The 18,615-nt window shown below is 36.6% G+C and overlaps 1 protein-coding gene across 1 annotated transcript in view; it reads left to right on the top strand.

Moving 5' to 3' along the window:
- The window catches only part of VAV3 (vav guanine nucleotide exchange factor 3), a 168,790-nt gene extending 162,130 nt beyond the window's left edge, over positions 1–6,660 (top strand). Inside the window, exons 28-29 of the mRNA XM_014943349.1 lie at positions 2,230–2,381; positions 4,117–6,660. Of these exons, the coding sequence (XP_014798835.1) occupies positions 2,230–2,381; positions 4,117–4,158 (194 nt within the window). The 3' untranslated portion in view covers positions 4,159–6,660. The remainder of the gene's footprint in view (positions 1–2,229; positions 2,382–4,116) is intronic.
- Positions 6,661–18,615: the final 11,955 nt, after the last annotated feature.

Consider the following 18,615-nt stretch of genomic DNA (forward strand, 5'->3'; position numbering starts at 1 on the left):
CATTTTAAAAATAAATAAATTAATTATTTTACAGGTTATTTTTTATTTCTCCTTGATAGGATTTTTTTTTTTTTTTTTTTTTTTTTTTTTAGCCTAATTTTCCGTGCTATTTTCCCTCTTTATTATTCTTCCATGCATTTCTTCCCTCCTTAGTTCTTTTCCTCCATGTTTTCCCAAATTAGTTCATCTTTTCCTTATGTAATTTTCTTCCTTGCCCCATTATCTCCCTTCTAGAATCTGAAATGAGACCCTGCTCCCTAGAATCACTCCTTTTGTCCTGCAATGCTTCCCCAAGTCTGCCAGTGATATGATGTCCTCTTTCCTTCTAAAATTGATTCCTGAAATCCTGATAAGCTATAGGACATAGCATTCATGTCAGAATCTAAGCAGGTAGCATCTACATCTGACTTAGAGATGGAGAAAAGTATGTTTGAACTTTAATATACTTAATATATCACCTGAATTTTTACATCATCTTCATAGTGTAAATACAAGCAATGAATTGTGATGCTGATTCTCTTTTGCATGGCATCCTGTGCATCTGGTATGAAGTATCTAATAAGCATACTCTACATAAGCAGTCTGAAATGTTGGACTAAACCTTAGTGGCATGATATAAAAAGGGCATAATCCTTTGCCAAAACAGGTTTTTTAGGCATTCTATTTTTATAATAAACATAGCATTTGTAGTTATTTTAAAATAAATTGTATTGTCTCTATAAGATAAAAATATTTGAATATATAATGATTTCTATATATTTATTACTGTTATGCAAAAGCCTCTGTTTCTATGAAATGTCCCCAGTGGGGTCAGAAGAAATCTTAAATGCAAGCAGAGCTGATACTGTCAAGTTCTTCTAACTCATTTGCCATGTTTTGTGTTCCTGATTTAAATTAAAGGCTATGAGCTATAAACTTCTAGTATTACATTGTTGAAGGCATTGCTAAAACTAGAATCTTAATGGTATTTCCTAAAGATGATTGGGAATTTCTAAGAAAATGGAAATAGTTCTGAGAAAAAAGATAATTATATGTATATTATACGAAGTCATCCATCAAGATCATATGATGAATCCTTACAAAATCTTTTCAGTACAAAGCTTGCTTGTGCTCCTGAATTCCTGTCTACAGTGACTTACATAGGAAAACAAGCGCAAAAGAAAATGGCATTACTAGGAAAAAAAATTAAAAAAAGAATTCTTTGGCAAATAATCCAACTACAAAATGCAATAGAGTAGTGGCTGCTTTTTCTAAACTTCAAAGGTCAGAGGTCTTTATCTCTTAGGTGGTATGCCCCTTTTCCTCTAATAGGAAGAGTCAAGGGTGTCTTTTGCAAGTTTGGATGTTCTACATCAGGGTTAAAAACGTAATTGTCAATAAAATTATTTGGGAGTGGAGGGTTGGTTTGAAACGAGTTTTTTTTTTTTCACATTAGCTTTTTAAAAGTATTTCACAACTTGTTATTGCTTAAAACGTCTGGGCTTTACATTGGAAAAGTGCTTACATATTGAGGCAGCTTAACATTTTAAGTATTAATTTCTCTGAACCCTAGGAAGAAAATTTGTAAGGATTTTTTTCTTCCTGAAGAGTTTTGTAGAATAAATCAATTGGTGATTTAGAGAATAAACTCCTGAAAAGAGTAGATCTACATCAGCCAGTGTTCATGTGGATTGTAGCAAATGATCCTTACAAATTTCCTGTGAAAACTCTTTACTTTTTTTGTTCATGCTGGTGTTAGCTTCCAATTTTAAGCACATTAATATTTAACTTGGCGGTTGTTTTTGAAAGAACAGCACCTTATTCTGTTTGTTTTGCTTCATTAGAGGTTTAAAGTTAAATCAACTGTAAATGCTAATAATTCTTTTGGAAAGAAACTAGTGACCTGTAAAATATGTTGATGCATGTAACTGGCAGCAAGTTTTATTATGAAGCACAAAAATACAATCATTGCAAATGTGTTTAGCATTTTGGAGGTGGGACTTTATAAGGTTCATCTAGCTTGACTTTTTTCTAAAAAGAAAAGGAACTGTTAAAAAAATCACATAAAATCCCTTCAACTTTTACGCTATTCACCTACTTGATATGTGTAGTGCAGATGCTTTTGCATTTGCATAAAATTAATGCCACTCTGTGTAGTGAAATCATTGTTTTACATTTACAGTACTGTTATTTACTTTAATAGCCTTCAATTAACAAACCCTAATAATACCAATGTGTGTTTCATTTCAGTGCTAAGCCCGAAGGTGATAGGCATTGCCATAGCCAGGTATGACTTCTGTGCAAGAGACATGAGAGAACTGTCCTTGTTGAAAGGGGATGTTGTCAAAATTTATACAAAGATGAGTGCGAATGGCTGGTGGAGAGGTGAAGTAAATGGAAGGGTAAGGTTGTTGTTTTTTTTCTCTTTATCTTATTTCTGCATTCACTGACAGTGATTTTGTAAAAAAAAAAAAAAAAGGTGTGTTCCTATGTCATAAACCTTCTTTGTATATTTAAATTCACAAGATACAACATGTTTCATAGGAGCCAGGCAGAACTCTTGCCAGGCAGCTTTCCCAGCATCTAAATTAATTGGTTATTTAATGTGACCTACCAGGCTGAATGTTTGGGCAAGATTGTATGGTTGGAAAATAACCAGGATTAATAGTACAGCTACAGATGAAGTTTCTTGAACTGTGTTGCACACACATATTTAGGGTCAAAAGCTCAGGTTCCTGGTGCTGTGGAAGTCTGTTTAGCAGTTTAACACAGAATGATTTCCACACTTTTCTGCCAGGCTCTAATGCAATGGAATCAGTCACCTTTTTTATAGGAGGCTGTTTCTTTCATCTCTGGAAATGTGGAATGAAGTGGAATATTTTGCAGGGATTTTTACAAAGTCACTTTACACTGCACTCTTATACTTGCATGGATGTAAAGTTTCAGTTTTCATTTATAAAGGCTATATTGTTTCAATCTTAGTATACTGCTTTTTAATGCAGATTAGGTATAAGTATTTGAGGCTGCTGTTTCCATGTCTAAAGGGCTGAGATGCAGGGTTAAGGAATGCAAGGTGAAAGCAAGCAGATTGACTGGAAATGGAAGTTGCAAGTCTAGCTGAAGTAGATGTCCAGATTTACTGCTTTATGCAATCTGGAGAACTTTTTTTCCTGATGTACATGAGCCTGCTTATGATCTTAAAGTGAAATGGTCAATAAGAAATAGGGAAGCTGAAGAAATAGTGGTCATCCTATATGCATTTTACATGTCAAGAAAACTGAGCATCTCATTCTAATGCAGCTACACACATCCTAAGCGATGCCCTTTTATATACTAGCATTTTTTCTCATAGCTTTACAGCCTGGACTTCAGATCATAAGCTCAGTTCTGGACTTCTTTTGGCAAGGTAGTCTAAAACAAAATTTATGCACATACTCCTTCCAACCGTCCTCTAGGTTTGGTTTTGAGGTCTTTCATGAGTGTTAAATTGACCTAGGTATAAAGACGTCTGAGTGAAGAACTTAAAGCAAATAGGCAAGACAGGAAGAACTATATGACATTGTTTCCCTGTATGTCTTACACAATCCTTATTTGGCACATCATTAATTTCAGAATGGAGATAGCATTGTAACTTATGAAAGGTAAAACACTGGACTCTGCCTTCCAGTTCTGTCTTATTTAAAACTTCTCTTGGTGTCAATGAAATTGAACTCCGGTTAGTGCAATCAAATCAGTTGCTATTTCCTTTGGAAGAGGATTCCCTGAACCTGACTGAAACCTGTTAAATATTTAGCTGCTCATTCAAAAAATAGCAACATCCTGCCTGTAGTAAAACTACTTCTGCTCTTGACATTTCTAGACTTTTTTTTCTGAATACTTAGACTTCCAATTTGGGCAAAAGGTTGTTGGTTTTGGCGGGGGGAGGGAGTGGGAGTATAAGAGGATTTAGTCTCAAAAGTGTCGTATCTGCAAGTTATTCTTTTATTTGGGGAACTTACCATTGTGGCAGGTCAGTCAAGTTTATCTTTATAATCTTATATTTACTAAACAGATCCATCCTTGTTTTGGCTAGTTCAGCCATTTAAAAAAATCCCGTGCATCTCATGTATTATTTTGTTCTGCTTTTTCCATTTTTAGGTGGGCTGGTTTCCATCAACTTACGTTGAAGAGGACGAATGAATTAAAAACTTTCCTCTGCTGACCAGCAGTTTCAGGGATTTTAAAAATTTAATATCTTCAAAGTGTTATTAGTATTGTTAAGTATTTAAACAGCAGCATTTTTGTCTGTCTAAACCTTCCAGTCTTAATGTTGGGATTTATACAAAAGTTTGTGCTGACAGATTATTACCTTGCCCAGAGATGTGCAAGAAACAACCTGCTGACTTGCAGTCACTGGGGATCAGTACAAAGTCCAACCCTCACCTTCCCAGAAGATCTTTGGAAAACAAATTTCTTCATGCTCCTTTTCATTTCACCCTGTACTACACCGTGAATACTAGCTACGGCTGAATATTTAATAAGTCTCTTTTCTTCTAGCTAACATCTGTGATGGTACAAGGAGATGAAGGCTTATTATTCCTTATCACTCATGCAGAAAGCAGAGTTCAGTCATTCCAGTGAGCATAAAGTATAGTCAGTAGACTTGTCGTGAAACATCGAACTACTTATCACCTTACAGTTTTACAGTCACAAAAACATTCTGAAGGAAATATGACTGTAGTAAACGTGAGTAGCATTCATGTATATGTAATTAGTTAACTAACTACTTTGAGGTCCTGCCTATATTTCTACCAATGAGTTTAAAGACCTTTTAAGAAAGGTGTAGTGATGTGGTATCGCTTGACAGAGTGTCCACAAAGTGGAGTTGTGGGATCCTTTCTTTGTCATCCCAAGTCTTTTTGTGTGAGGTTTTTTCATTTAAGCAACTGACCATAAAATTGCAACTGAGGATAGTCATGGCAAGATGAGTTTTAAAATTTTCATCATTGATATAAAATAAATATTCCAGGCCTATTCTGCAGGAGCATATACTAATGCAAGATGACATCACTTCTCAGACAGAACTGTTTATCTTAACCCCTTGATTGATTCAGATAAGCTTTGCTGGTTCCAACTCTGAGTTATCTTTTTCTAGTGAGACAGGAGTTTCTATCGCCTTTTGTACTCGTATAAGGTAATACAAAGGGAACTTGCAGACTTCTTTGTGCCCTTTTCTCTCTTGCTTCCTGGGATGTTAATGGCAGCTCAATGAGTGAGTGGTCTTGTTGCAGTGTTATGAACATCCCAAAGGAAAATTGTGTCTAGGCTAGCTAGCTTGAAACACCAGGCCTTGTAAAGTGGTGTCAATCCCTTGGTGAGGCAGTGTTTTAATATATTTATGGAGGGTCAGGGGTGCTGTAGTTATAAAGCTAAAATAAATGTGGGTGATCTCTTCAGATGTGCAGTTTTGAATATTTAGATAATGTCTAAGCTGACTTAAAAACTTTGAAGAAAATAATTTGCATTTTCTTTCTAGGGTAGTGTTGACCAATCAAGAAAGTTAATTCATCTGTCCCACATCCTCTCTCTTGCTTTTCCCTGTCTTTTCATCTTACAATTAGTGTGCGTACACACTGCATGAGTTAACATCACGGTTTTTCCCACTCTACAAGCAACATAATACCATTTGTTCATCCACAGACCAGAATCTCCTAGTATATATTTCAGATTCTTTCTGGCTGCCCCCAGTGTTCTTTGCTTCTTTCTGGCCTCCTTTTGGCCATCAGGAAGAACCAAGCACAGCACAGAGGATTCATGATAATCCCCATTGTCTCTGCAACTATCTTGCCTATCTGCTACACCTAGCATACACTGCTGTGTGACCAGGTGAAAGACAGGATCTTCTAATTAGAAATCCTCCACTTTCGAGATTCAGCCTTGCAGATGAAACTCTGCTGATGCTCTTACCTTTTCAAGGATTTACCTCAAAATTGCGTAAACTGTGATTGTGTTGAGTGCATTACTTGATGGAACAATTGAGAGCATTTGTAAATATGTAGATTATTCATAAAACTTATTTTGTAAATTATGTGTACAGCAGTGTAAACTAGGGTATACTGTCTTTGATCATGTTTTGCCATGCAGTTTTATTGTCTATTGGGAGCTTGATCCTACATTCCTTAAGTAGACAAAGTTGATTCTCTCAGTTTTGCACACTCAAGGGGTAGAGGAATAGGCTCTGGGCCTGTGAAGTGTTTCATGCTTTGCTGTCATATAGTTCTGAGAAGAGGCAGTTTAATTCAATATGAATTGAGAAATACATCAGTCATTTTCAAGAGCTTGGTTTTAGAATAATTTTGAGTAGTGTCTCCGTCCTAAAATTGCTGTAAAGCTTTTAAGCAATTCCTGAGTCCAGTCATCAGCCTTTGAGAAGAATGAAAACCATAGATAAACTTACTTTTGTGGCATAAATCTACACGTCATTGTCTGTGTTTAATGCCCTGTATTGATTGAGTTAATGCTGCATCTTAAACTATATTTTGAGTACCAAAGACTTCCTAAATATTCTGGAGTGTCTCTTTCGTGTGCTACTTTTGCCTGTATGGAGATTTTGTTGTCATGCAATAATGGAGTTACAGTACTTTAATTTGTACTATTTTGTAAATATGTTAAATATAATAAAATGGTTAATTTTTTGTTTAATGATATGTGTCAAAATGCTCAGTTGGCTAGTATGAAGGTTGTGCTTCGTTTGTCTAACCACCTTCTCACTGTGAGCAGAAGTTGGTAATGTTCTGTTTTGATTTCCCAGGTTTGTATAATCCTTGTTGAGTTGTAAAACTGAGCTGTCCATGTAAATGGGGTTGAATAGCTTTCCTTGAGAGCTTTTCATTGTTGGGATGCTTTGCCTTCTACCATGTCCAGAAAGGTGATGGGGTTTTTTGTTTTATTTTTTAGCTGTAGAGAACGTTGTAGAATCAGTCATATAGTATTAATTTTTGTCTGTCAAAGACTGAAGTTTTTTTGATTGAAACATTGTTCTTAAGTTTCCTTTTACATGTCATGTTTCATGGCAATGTCCTTTCTCTTCCACCTTCTGCTTTCTCCCTCTGTCATGTGTGAATTAACATACAAATTCAGGTTGAATTGAGCTCAAATCTGAAAATATAGTCTGTGTCTAATTTCATGGGCTACTTGATAACCTTTTCATGGTGTAACCCATTCATGCATTTTTTAGAATACAACTTTCATTATTAATATGTTTATAAAAATATTTCTGGGCTGGTGAATTAATTCAGCAAGGTCAGCGATGATACAATTGCAGTGTTAATTCATTGTGTCCCTTCTATTTTTCAGTAGCAGAGATTTTCTTGTGGAACTGCCCTTCTAACAGATAATTATTAAAATTAATGAGGCATTTACACATCTCTACAGATGTAAGGCATAATTTTCCTGTCACCCATGAACATATCACATAACTAAGAGTCACACCTAACACAAGATGCAAAAATGTTTCTCAATTAAATTCTCTTGTTAGCAATATCACACTCAGTCACAGACATTCTCCCCCTTATAGGCAAGAAGAGATGCATGTCCTCTGATGGGTGAGAAATTGAGAAATCACTGTAATTAGGGCATGAGAACAACTTGTGACTGTATTCTGAATAATTTTTTTAGTCGTAATGCTTGGAAACTTATTTGAAAATCTCAGCTTGGAAAAAATCTAACTTGAACAATGAACATTACTTCAACCAGGATAGCTTTCTCCTCTGCTTCACAGGCAAACTCTCTATGCTCTATGAAGGAGAAGAAAAAGTCTGTTCTTAAGGTTTTAACAGTTCATAAAGGTGAGACAGAGATGCTGTCTAGAAAAAAGCGAGACTGCTTTGTACAAAATATCCAGCCTCAGACCCAGGTTTTGTTCTGTTGACTTTGATGTTCAGTGTGGAAATCTTTGTTTCTATTTCACGATCAATATTGCCAACACTTTGGAAAAAGAGCTGCAACAGCAGGTATAATTTATGTACGGGCACTGTCATACAGTTTCACCAATTGTATTGACACTACAGTACGTTAACCTTTGTCTCTTTGCTACAAACTGGGCTGCTGAGAGCATTACATTTCTGTTTAATCTGAAATTCAAGTTGTTCTCTTCAAAGACAGCTGGTTATTCCATTTGAGCAACAGAGGAAGCACTCCCTCCTCTCCATTTTATTGCTGGGTGTGACATCATGTGACATGGAGTATCTCTGGCTAGTTTGTGTTGTCTACCTGGTTGTGTCCCCTCCCAACTTCTGTTCAGTAGTGGGGAAGGCACAGAGTAAGAGAGGCGGCCTTGATGGTGTGCAGTGCTGTTTAGCAATAGTTAAAACATCAATGTGTAGTAAGCACTGCTTTGGTTGCAGATCTAAAACATAGCAATGCAAAGCTGGTATAAAGAAAGGTAACGCCATCTCAGCCAGACCCAGAACAGCAGGCATAAAGGGAAAATGAGAGGCAGAGATGCTGTGTCTATATGGAATGCACTGTGCTTGAGCAGGCCACAGTAGTATCTCTTCTTCTCGAATTCAGGCAGGGTCTTTACTGGCATACAAGGTTGAATCTTGGATTGTGTTCATTTAAGAGAAAAGAGGCTTTCTTGAAATGTGCCATGGAATTTTAGCTCTTACCTAGATGTCAACTATATGGAGAAAGGGTAGTTTTGAGTAATTTTAACTACATAAAACGGTGAGATGAGATGTTATTGATACATTTCAGCATTTTGTCAAAAACTGGGTATGATGCATGTATAATTAAGTAATAGAAATATAGAAAGGGTTAAGCATCAGAAATCAACCGCAGAAGGGTGATTAATTGCATTACCTTAGCAACTTCCTTTTCAAGAACAAAGAGCCGTTTGTTTTTGTAGCAAATGAGATTTGTGTTTCTAATTTAGTTTTATAATTCCTGATTTGCTGTAGTGTATTCTGCCCATTCATTATGAGGATCTCTGATGTTTACATGACTGTAAAGTTAGATTTTATTTAATAAGACTCCTGAAATGTTTGAGTTATCAGTGACTTTTTCTGGTTTATGATTTTTTTACCTGGTAATGTCCTTCTCAGAAAATACGTGAGTTCATTTTAAAATGTTGCAACCTGACCTTAAGTAAACTCATAGTTACAGCAAATAGTAGATTTGGAGGTGGCTGTTTGCCAAGGGGCATAAGGCTGGTTTGCTTCTTCAAGAACTTTTTTTTTTATATTAATAGCGTAATATTATGTGGCTTTAGGAAGAACAGAAATTGAGAATAAGAGAGAACAAGAAGTAAAAACTTGATACCATATCATATGTGTTAGAAATAGCCTGGTGTGTGATAGCTTTTCTTTTGGACAATAGATTCTATTTAGGCAATAGATTGCCTGAAATATTAAATGTGAATAGATAGCATTGGATTGGAAAAAGAAATTCTGTAATGCTTCTGTATGGGAAAACTTTGCTAATGAGGTAGAAGAGTGAAAGACCCTTGGACTTGGTCCCAGTCTTACCAGATAACTCTATAAATCTGTCTTCAATTAGTTCTATTTTTTCCCAAAGCAATTAAAAGGTTTCCTCAAGGAGATGCAATATTGTTCTTGGATTTATAATTCTTACTCATGCATAAGGCTAACAGAAATATGTATAATTGAAGGAACCATTTTCTCTGCTAGTTTTACAATCAGTATCCCTGTAGCTTGTAAGCTATTAATGTGGAATGTGCCAGGAGGCCCCCACCCTACTAAATTACTGGGTGATGTACAAACACCTTTCCTACCTCTTCTCCCAGATATTTTGTTTTTTAAATCCTGAGTTTGTTTTCCTTTCTCTTTCTTGTCAAAGAAGGGTACTTAAAGTTGGTATCGCAGAAAGGCCAGTTAATTAAATACAGTGTGAGCACACTGGCTTGGGAGCTTTTTCTCCTTTGCTTCCGTACTGCATAAGACTCAGAACGGCTGTAAGGATGGTATAGAAAACTTTTTGGTTTAATGTAAGAGAGGGGAATGCTTACCTCAGAGAAATTTGTAGGCCAGTTTTATCCCCTAGATTTGATGTATCTCTGAATATAGCTTCATTAAACTTGGACTGCCTTGTGTTTGTGATGGGTGAAAGATTAAATTCCCTGGAACTGTGTGTTCTGTAATGTTTTGGGTGTGACACTCTGGTGCCATCTGTGTGTTTCGACTGAAAGAAAACTTGAATGTACTACATCCTGAAAGGGAGGCTTCTCTCTTCTCCCTCCCGCCCCCCAAATTACAGACTGTTATAAAATTCAACCGAAACGTGCTACAAGTCAACATGCACAATCCCATAAGTAAGTCATCAGGAATATTAACATGGAGAGAAGAAAAATACAGGCAGATGATAAAAGCAATCATGCCTGATTTTTGTTTTGGTAATATAAATTTTTATTGTTAAAGTAAGGGTGGGACTGGAGTTGTATTACCTATTACATCAACTGCTCTATTCCCAAGAACAATTCTAAGTAGTGGATGCAATAGCAGGTGATCTTTTCATATTTTATTTTAAAAAGAGATACTTATTGTCTTGGTGTATGGCAATGAGAACATCCTCTATAAAATGTGAAGTAATCATTCATTTATGGTAAGGCTGCTGAAGTACTTTGTCAGACTTTGGGCACTAAATTTTGTATAAGATACAGTCTCATTGAAAATATTCCTGAAGAGACTAACAAAGAAGTGGGAAGAAACTGGAGTTGTTTGAACTAAATTATAGAAGAACAGGCTAAGGGGTGTGGTGGTAATAGTGTCCAAATAAGTGAAAGGTTTTATGCAACTTAGAGACTGAACTGTTTTCCTGAACTCTTCTATAGTCAGTGTAAATAGTACCAGAAAAAACAAGCTTGAAGTGGAGCAAGGAGATTTAGTCTTAAGGCAAGTTTTCTGAATATCAAGCTACCTAGGCTCAAAATTGTCTGGCAAAATTGTGGAGTCTCCAACACTGGAGGTTTTAAAGATATGGTTAGCTAAATGTATGTCAAGGATAGTTTATATATATTTAAAGATGCCCAAGATACATACCACATGTTATTTTGGAGCTCCTGCTGAATTGCCTTTCTGTAATTGCCTTTCAGCTGTGCAGTGCTTCAATCAACTGCTGATGTTTGCCAAAATCCCATAAAAATGTTGTATCAATGTAGAGAGGAAAAGACATACAAAAGGTAACAAGGTGAACGTCCAACATGGAGCTAGCAGGTTGCTAAATATGCAAAGAGTTTGAATGTTTACTAATTAAAACAGTTTCTTCAGGGGATGCAGTTGGCTCATATTTAGCTCACAGTGGTGTAACAATGGTATATAACCCGGTATTAAGAGTTAGTTCACAGTAGGAAGCACAAGCTAAACAGCATTATTACAGTTTATAAGGTAGAACGTACTGTTGCTGCAACATATACAGTGTTGTCAAAACCAGAACTTTCTTAAATATGCATTGATTTCAGGGAAGTTTAAGAAGGAAGGCAGCTCAGGTACTGTGTCTTTCTACGTGGTTCTAAACTGATGGAAAACGAAAGATCTGAGAAAGAGATGACTTTGCAAGCATCTTTCCCTCAATCAGAAATGACATTTTTATAAAATAAAGGCAGTTTGTTTAGTTCTCATGCAGAATTTGTGAAAGTACTATAATATTAAAATTTGTCTGTAAAAGAGAGTAGAAAACAAGCTATCAGCTTGACTGCAATTTCTTTTAATGTCAAATGATTGAATATTAGTGCTAAGATTAATTCTACCTGGTGTCTGAATGCATCTTGTTTCACTTTTTCTAGATAAATAACAAATAACAGTGTTAGCTTTTGACATGGCATCCTTTCTCTCTGTTCTAAATGTGTATAAAGGAATGCAGTGGTTTGTCTAACATGCAGCTGAATTTAGTCTCAATTTTTAGATCATTGGGAGTATTTTGTAGTTATCAGTGAAATAAATCAACAAGCACAGAAAACAGCTGGAGTCCAAATAAAATGCATCTAGTCGGTAAGACTAATATACCTAGGTATTTTCTCTTTCTGGCTATTCATCAGGAATGCACTGTGAAGAGTAAAGTTTTATTTGAATGTTACTGAGTGAGCAGTTCTAATTACTAATAGAAGTCATCAAACCATATAGTAGTGTTGTGACATTAAGTAATAATTAATAGACCACGTGATGTGTGGCTGCAATGTGACTGCATTGTCACAACCGTGAAGTGACAATGATTAACTTGTGACATAACAGAATGTGCCTGGAGAACAACTGACATGAGATGTGACACTGTTCGTTCTTCCCTGTGTCATTGGAGTTTGGGCTGTCTCCACTCACAAAATGCAGCTGGGTTCAAAATCCAGAACCTGTTGATGTGACTGGTGTTTGGGGAGCATACATGGTTCACTACACATCAGCCTGAGCCTTCACATGGTGATTGAACCTCTTATTGTTGTGGCTGCTTGTTTTGGAGCTGGTAGTAATGGGTCCTTGTGCAGCTCCACCCTACTGTCAAAAGTAGGCAAGATGGCAGGATTTGCTCTACTGGTGTATTAATTTTTTAATAAATTCTAAAACCTATAGTATCTAGACACTGAAGTTATAGCTATAACTGTATGATAAGACTGTGTTACATAGTATGCATTCAGACGTACATACAGAATATTCTGTGTGATTTGTGTGGTTAGCCAGGATTTACGATCTTGCTGCTTTTAGGAGAAGAAATTGGGGAAAAAAATCATGTATTTCATGTGCACAGCCAGTATATTTACCAAAAGTATACTTTTTTTTTTAAATTTTCCAGGACAAGAATCAGTTTTCTTTCCGGACATTTAGGTTTCTGGTGAACATTTTGTTCAAAAACCCCACCCTTGCAATCTCATTTGTGGCTTTCTTCTCTGTATATTGCTTCCCTGGTTTCTTAAACCTTTTTGTTTCCTTTCTTTCACTCCCCCTCCTCTAATGGCATGAACAGAACACTTCAGTCAACCCCTCAACCCTGTTTAGGAAGAAATACCCAGAGAGGTCTTTTGCCAGCCTGTGCTAAGTTTTCTCAAGGAGTACCTTGCCTTTGGCAGTGGTTTCTTATTATACTTAACAGTGCAAGGAGCATTTAATATTGGTGGGTTGGTGTTGTTTTTTTTTCATATAGTCGGTGTGAAAAATGCTTAGCAGAGCATTAACTTTGACTTGTTGAAGTATACATATTAAAGCAGCTTGGAGCACCTTCCAGCACAGTAGCACAGCATGATGCATATATATAAAATATAAAAAAAACCTATGGAATACATGTAGTAGCAAATTCCGTGGCAAAATACACACTTAATCAAGTATAAGCAACATTTCCTTTGCTTTTTTGAAAGTGAGCATTTCTTGTAGATATTGTATATTTCATTTATTTATTTGGAAAAATACTAACATTCTCCATTGAACAGAACCCAAAACAAAATCATCATATCACCTATTTAATGGTGGGATTTTCTTACCTAAGAGGTTATAGGACACTGGGTTTGGCTTCTTGCGAGGCTGGGAGGGAATTTGTTGTATAGAGGGAACTGAACATGCATTTTAACAGCATTCTGCCACGTGATGGAAGTTCCCAGAGATTTTTTAATTCCAAAATATTTAATACAGTTCTTCTACTTAAGTAAGCTAATGATTGTGCAACAAAATAGCTTGTTATAAGGCGGGGGGAAACTCTAAACTGAAATGCTCTTTAAATGTGTCATGTTACTTTCAAGATCAGATTTCACTATTACACTTCCTAGTGTAACACTAGAATCATATTTTCCTTTAAGCTTGTAAGATGAAAATATCTGAAGCACAGACCATGGGGGACATAGAATATATCCAACATCCTCATAAGCAGCTCAAGCTTGACCAGAACTGTTATAAGTTCAGTAGTAACTGTGGCCCTTTCATTGTCAAAAGGACAGAGACTAGTGCGAACTGAAGCCATATGGATCAATCAAGATCTGTGCTCTTGAGAAATATTCAGCTGCCTGAGTTTTAGCAGTGATGGTGCCTGAGGACATGTCTTAGACTAAGTTATAGTTCTCTGGCAATCACATAAAATAACTGTCCAGAAAATTATATTCTAGCTGCGTTTCAAGCAAGCTGATCTTCAGCGCATAGGGAGGAACACGTCAGCATCCTTGTATCGCATGCATGAAAGCTGAGGTTAAAAACATAACCTCAAAGTTGCACAGAGGCCTCTACTTCAATTACTGCAGTGCATCTAAGCACTCCTAAGCCTGAGCCTAAAAGCTACAGTAATCCTAGAATAGCAGAAATAAAGTAGACCCAAAATCAAGATCTATTGGTTTTACCCAGCTCTTCCATCCATTAAAAGAAATGCTTTGAGAACAGCTTTTTGGACTGATATTTTTGACAAAACTCTCTAGGATGAAGGATCTGCTGAAAAAAAATTTGAGGAGCATTAATTGTGACTGCTTCCTGCCTGTTTAGTATTACTTGCTTGGGGTTTCTGATTCCAATAGTAAATGCAGAGAAACCTATGTATTGCCACATTTGTTGGATTCTGTTATAATTTACCCAAAGGGCAATAAAGCCCTATTAGTTGAAAAGAAGCTGCTCTGTCTCTCTGTTCTTGAATTCTTGAGACTGAGAAACTAATGCCAGCCTTAATAAATATGTTAGTTTTACAAATTAAAAAAAAAAAATTCTCAATATATCTACTTTATTAATAATAAAAGATGATCAACAACTGTCCTACATGTAACAAAGTCAGGAAGTTCAAATTAAGCTTATACCTCAAATCGAACATACTAAAATGAAAAACATGCAGTTACCAGAGAGTAACCAGTCTATTTGTAGAAATGTTATTCAGTACCCAGGTGAACAGAAGTATGAAACTTGATGATTGAAATCTACAAGTGTTAAGGCAACTTGCTGACTTGAATGGATCCAGGATTTCTTTGTGATACTGCAGGTACCGTGATCTTGGACAAGACTATGTTCACTTTTAAAGACATAATAAATATTGCTGTGAATTTCTAATTTATGGGTATTGCAGAAACAGTCAACAAAGATTCTAAGACACTCTGTTAAAATCCCATAGAGAAAAAGTTGTGAACTCCCCCGGGTAATGGCTGTGACAAAGATTGCACTTGCATTGACTGTGTTTCCTTCCTCTAGTATGCGCAGACATGGTCCAGGGCAGACTATTATTCTTTCAGTAGCAAAAAACTTTTAACCAGTGAGTGCTACTTCCTGGCATGCCTTGGACTAGTGAGTGCTCCCTGGTTTCTAGTTAGTCACTACTAGCTAGATAAGTGTTTTCATATTTTTAGAATTCTGCATGTACTTAAGAATTCCTATTAGGTATACAGAAAGGACAACATAGCAGAAAGCTGCCTGAATGGTAAGTGATCGTGTTTATCAAATTTCTTTCTTTTATTTTCCTCTTCTCTAATTTTCACCTTCCCTAATCTTCCTCTTAGGAGCTGTTGAAAAGCACATGTTCTTTTGTGTTATTTATATTGTCAGACTTGGAAAGTGTCTTACCTGCCAAAGAAAGCGGCTTAGTCGTTCTTACGCACTATATGAACCCTTGATTTGTTTAGCTTGCTTCCTTGGAGGCAAGCTGATATGTTATGCTGGAGTCAGGTGACTGTTTACAGGGACTATTCACTATAACTATGAAACCCTTTTAAACAGCCACTACTTTTGCCTGGCTTTATATACAAATCAATAGTCTCTTTTGCAGCTGAGCAGATCATGTAATTTCTAATGTAACTAAGCAAGCAGCAGCATGAAGATGTTTTTCCCTAAAAACAGGTGCTAGAACTACAAGAATGGTTTTATTGGTTCTCTTAGGTTTAATTAAAATTTCAGAAAATCCCCATCCTGTCTCTTTCTTTGGCCTTGTGAATTATCAATACAGCGTAGGTATGGTTTCTTTATTAGTTTCTAGTACTTCAAGAACAAGGAACATCATACTGAGACTTAAGGATATATTCTGCAATGTTTATACATGGGGGAAAAATAGATACTTGTAGTGAAGAGATGACTCTCCCAGGGGCTTTTTTATTTTTTAACATCTCTCTCTTTATAATAATATTGGAAATGGATTGATTCAGAGAATTTGAGATTTCTATTGCTGAAGAAAAGCACAATTATTTGTGAGGGGTGAGGTGAGGGCTGTGTGTGCACAAGAATAATTATCTATGTAAGTAACAATGACAAAGCAATGGGCCTGAATGACAGAGTATTTGGAAGGCTGGGTAAAATTCACTTTTAGGCAAACACCGGTTTCCAACTAGTGCAAAACAAATAACAGTTGATCTGTAAGGTGTTGCCTAGCTCAGTGGGTTGTGACAAGCTGCTCTAATGATACTTCCATCACCCATTTGCCCCACGCCTGGCACAAGGATATTCTGACTGGTTTGGCAATGATGAGTGGCCACCGTAAAAAGAAGAATTCTGAAGTCTGGATTGCCCAGTACTACAGATCCGTGGGCAAAGTCCACTCACAATTTGTATCCATTATTCCTCAGAGGGAGACAAGGACTACAGCCAGTGCATTTGAATGTAGGAAATCAGACAGTACTATGTTGTAAATGCATGCTGGAAGGTGTTTGAGTCTGTTAACTTGTTATGCTTAGCGCAGTCCTACAGAGACAGGATTCAGGGGAAGCTTTTAATCAATATTCTAATCATTGCTCTGGTGAGAAAAACTGCTAGCCTGAGAGGCAGAGGTCTCTGCTAGGACTGGGGAGAGATGAGATTAGTTCAGGGGCACCCTACAGGGTGCAGCCTAAACTTGTACTGGAAGGAAAGAGACATTTTAAAAGAATGACATATAATTCTAGCATGCAATGTCCCTGTAGGAAATGCAAGTCAAGTGCACCAATAAATGAAAGAGGAAAATGCCATGGAAGGCAGTAAATCAAAAAGTAATTGATTGGAATATTTAGAGAGCTTAATTTCAATTGGTGAAAGTGAGACAATGACATACTGCAAAACTCTGAGCTTTGGAAGGAGACATTTGCAGTACTTACTGTTCAGCTCTTTTCATTAATTCCCAGAAAGGGTGTGCTGGAGGAGCACAGCAGGTGACCCTTAAGGACGTGGCCTTATTCCACATTTTGGTACATTGTATAGCTTCGGATTTTCAATGGCTTGACAGTTTAAAATTAGTTTAAAATTTAAGAATTAGGCCATTAATCCCTAGATTTTCTGGGAAGGGAAACTCCCAAGGAGCACTGCTCTTCTCTGGTTAGCATTGAAGATTCTTAGGCACTGAAGGCACCCTAGTCTTAAAGTTCTGTAACTGCCACTTCCATTTGCTTTTGTGGCTTGTGCTGCATTGAATGCTTATTAGAACTAAATTAAGGTCAGTCAGGCTACTGATAATTCCAGTGAAGTTATACACTTCTGTCATCTCAACATTTTTCACTAATAATTTCATGTTTGATTTCAGTTATATTTTAACATTTTCAATTGAAACGGCAATTATTCTTTGTTAGAACCCAGCCATTACTCTTGTCAAAAAGACATATGATGCATTAGCTTAAGGGCAATTGCTAATAACTACGGAGGTGACATTCGGTTACATAGGATGGGCAAGTCTACATATATCTTTGTCAAATGGTCAGGGTTTGCATGCCCTGTAGTTTACGCTATTTGTGAGCGCTGCCGAACTAATCATGCAAAACCAAACCAAATTTCAGTTTGGCTTTAGTACCATTTTGCTATAATTAACATCTGTTCTCTCCTGCATTCATTGAAGTCTTTTTTATGTTCATGTTTTATAACTGCAACTGAAATGAGCTTGCTGAAGGGTGTGCGAGGGGGAACTTTTGGTTGCCATATAGACTCTTCAAGCATTTGTGATGACAAAGCTTTCTGATTACTGGGAGGAGTGGACTAAATGATACTTTCTTACAGTTTCAGCTTGTGCAAGATGTCCTTTGCTTTGCTAGACCCTACTATCCTGCTCATGTTACCTTTCCTTTCACTTATTACCTCACAAGAGTGTTTTGGAACATAATAAAACATCCTGTGTCTTGTTTCATTGCCAGTGGACCTGTGGGCCAGATTTTAAAGTTTTCTGATACATTTGGGAATCCCATGGCATATTTGCATCTCTGGAGCTTTAAAAATCAGGTTCCACTAATACAGCTGAAACAGGCCCAGATGTTTTCTCTGTTATAACAAGAAGAGTGGGATTTTGTGTCAGCTGTGCATAAGGGAGGGGAATAAGCTACTTTGCTGATGCAAATACATTTTATTTCCCTATGAAGAAAAAAATTCTCATGGCAAAGATTTTATTTATTTATTTAAAGACTGAGGTATGCTGTGTTCCTCACATCTTAACGCACTGGCAAGCCTACATTTTCTCACAGAGTTTGAGTTGATACATTTTCTGGACAAAATTGTAGCTACATTGAAGTCAGTGGCAGAATTCGGCAAAGTTCAGGAAATGGGATTATACACACTAAATACAGATGCCTGTGTTAATTTTACTTTCACTGATTAGTATACAGACATTGTTAACTATCTAATTTGCCTTTAATTCTGCACAGCTTTGCCCTTCTTCACCTCATTCAACAGGGGGAAGGAAAACAATGGATTATTTTACTGTGCTTTGTGGGTCTTTTTCATTTGCTGCCTGATTTTACACAAGACTTCTATACTGGAG

The sequence above is a fragment of the Calidris pugnax genome, unplaced genomic scaffold (genome assembly GCF_001431845.1).
Source record: "Calidris pugnax isolate Ruff unplaced genomic scaffold, ASM143184v1 scaffold63, whole genome shotgun sequence".
Taxonomy (NCBI): Eukaryota; Metazoa; Chordata; class Aves; order Charadriiformes; family Scolopacidae; genus Calidris; species Calidris pugnax.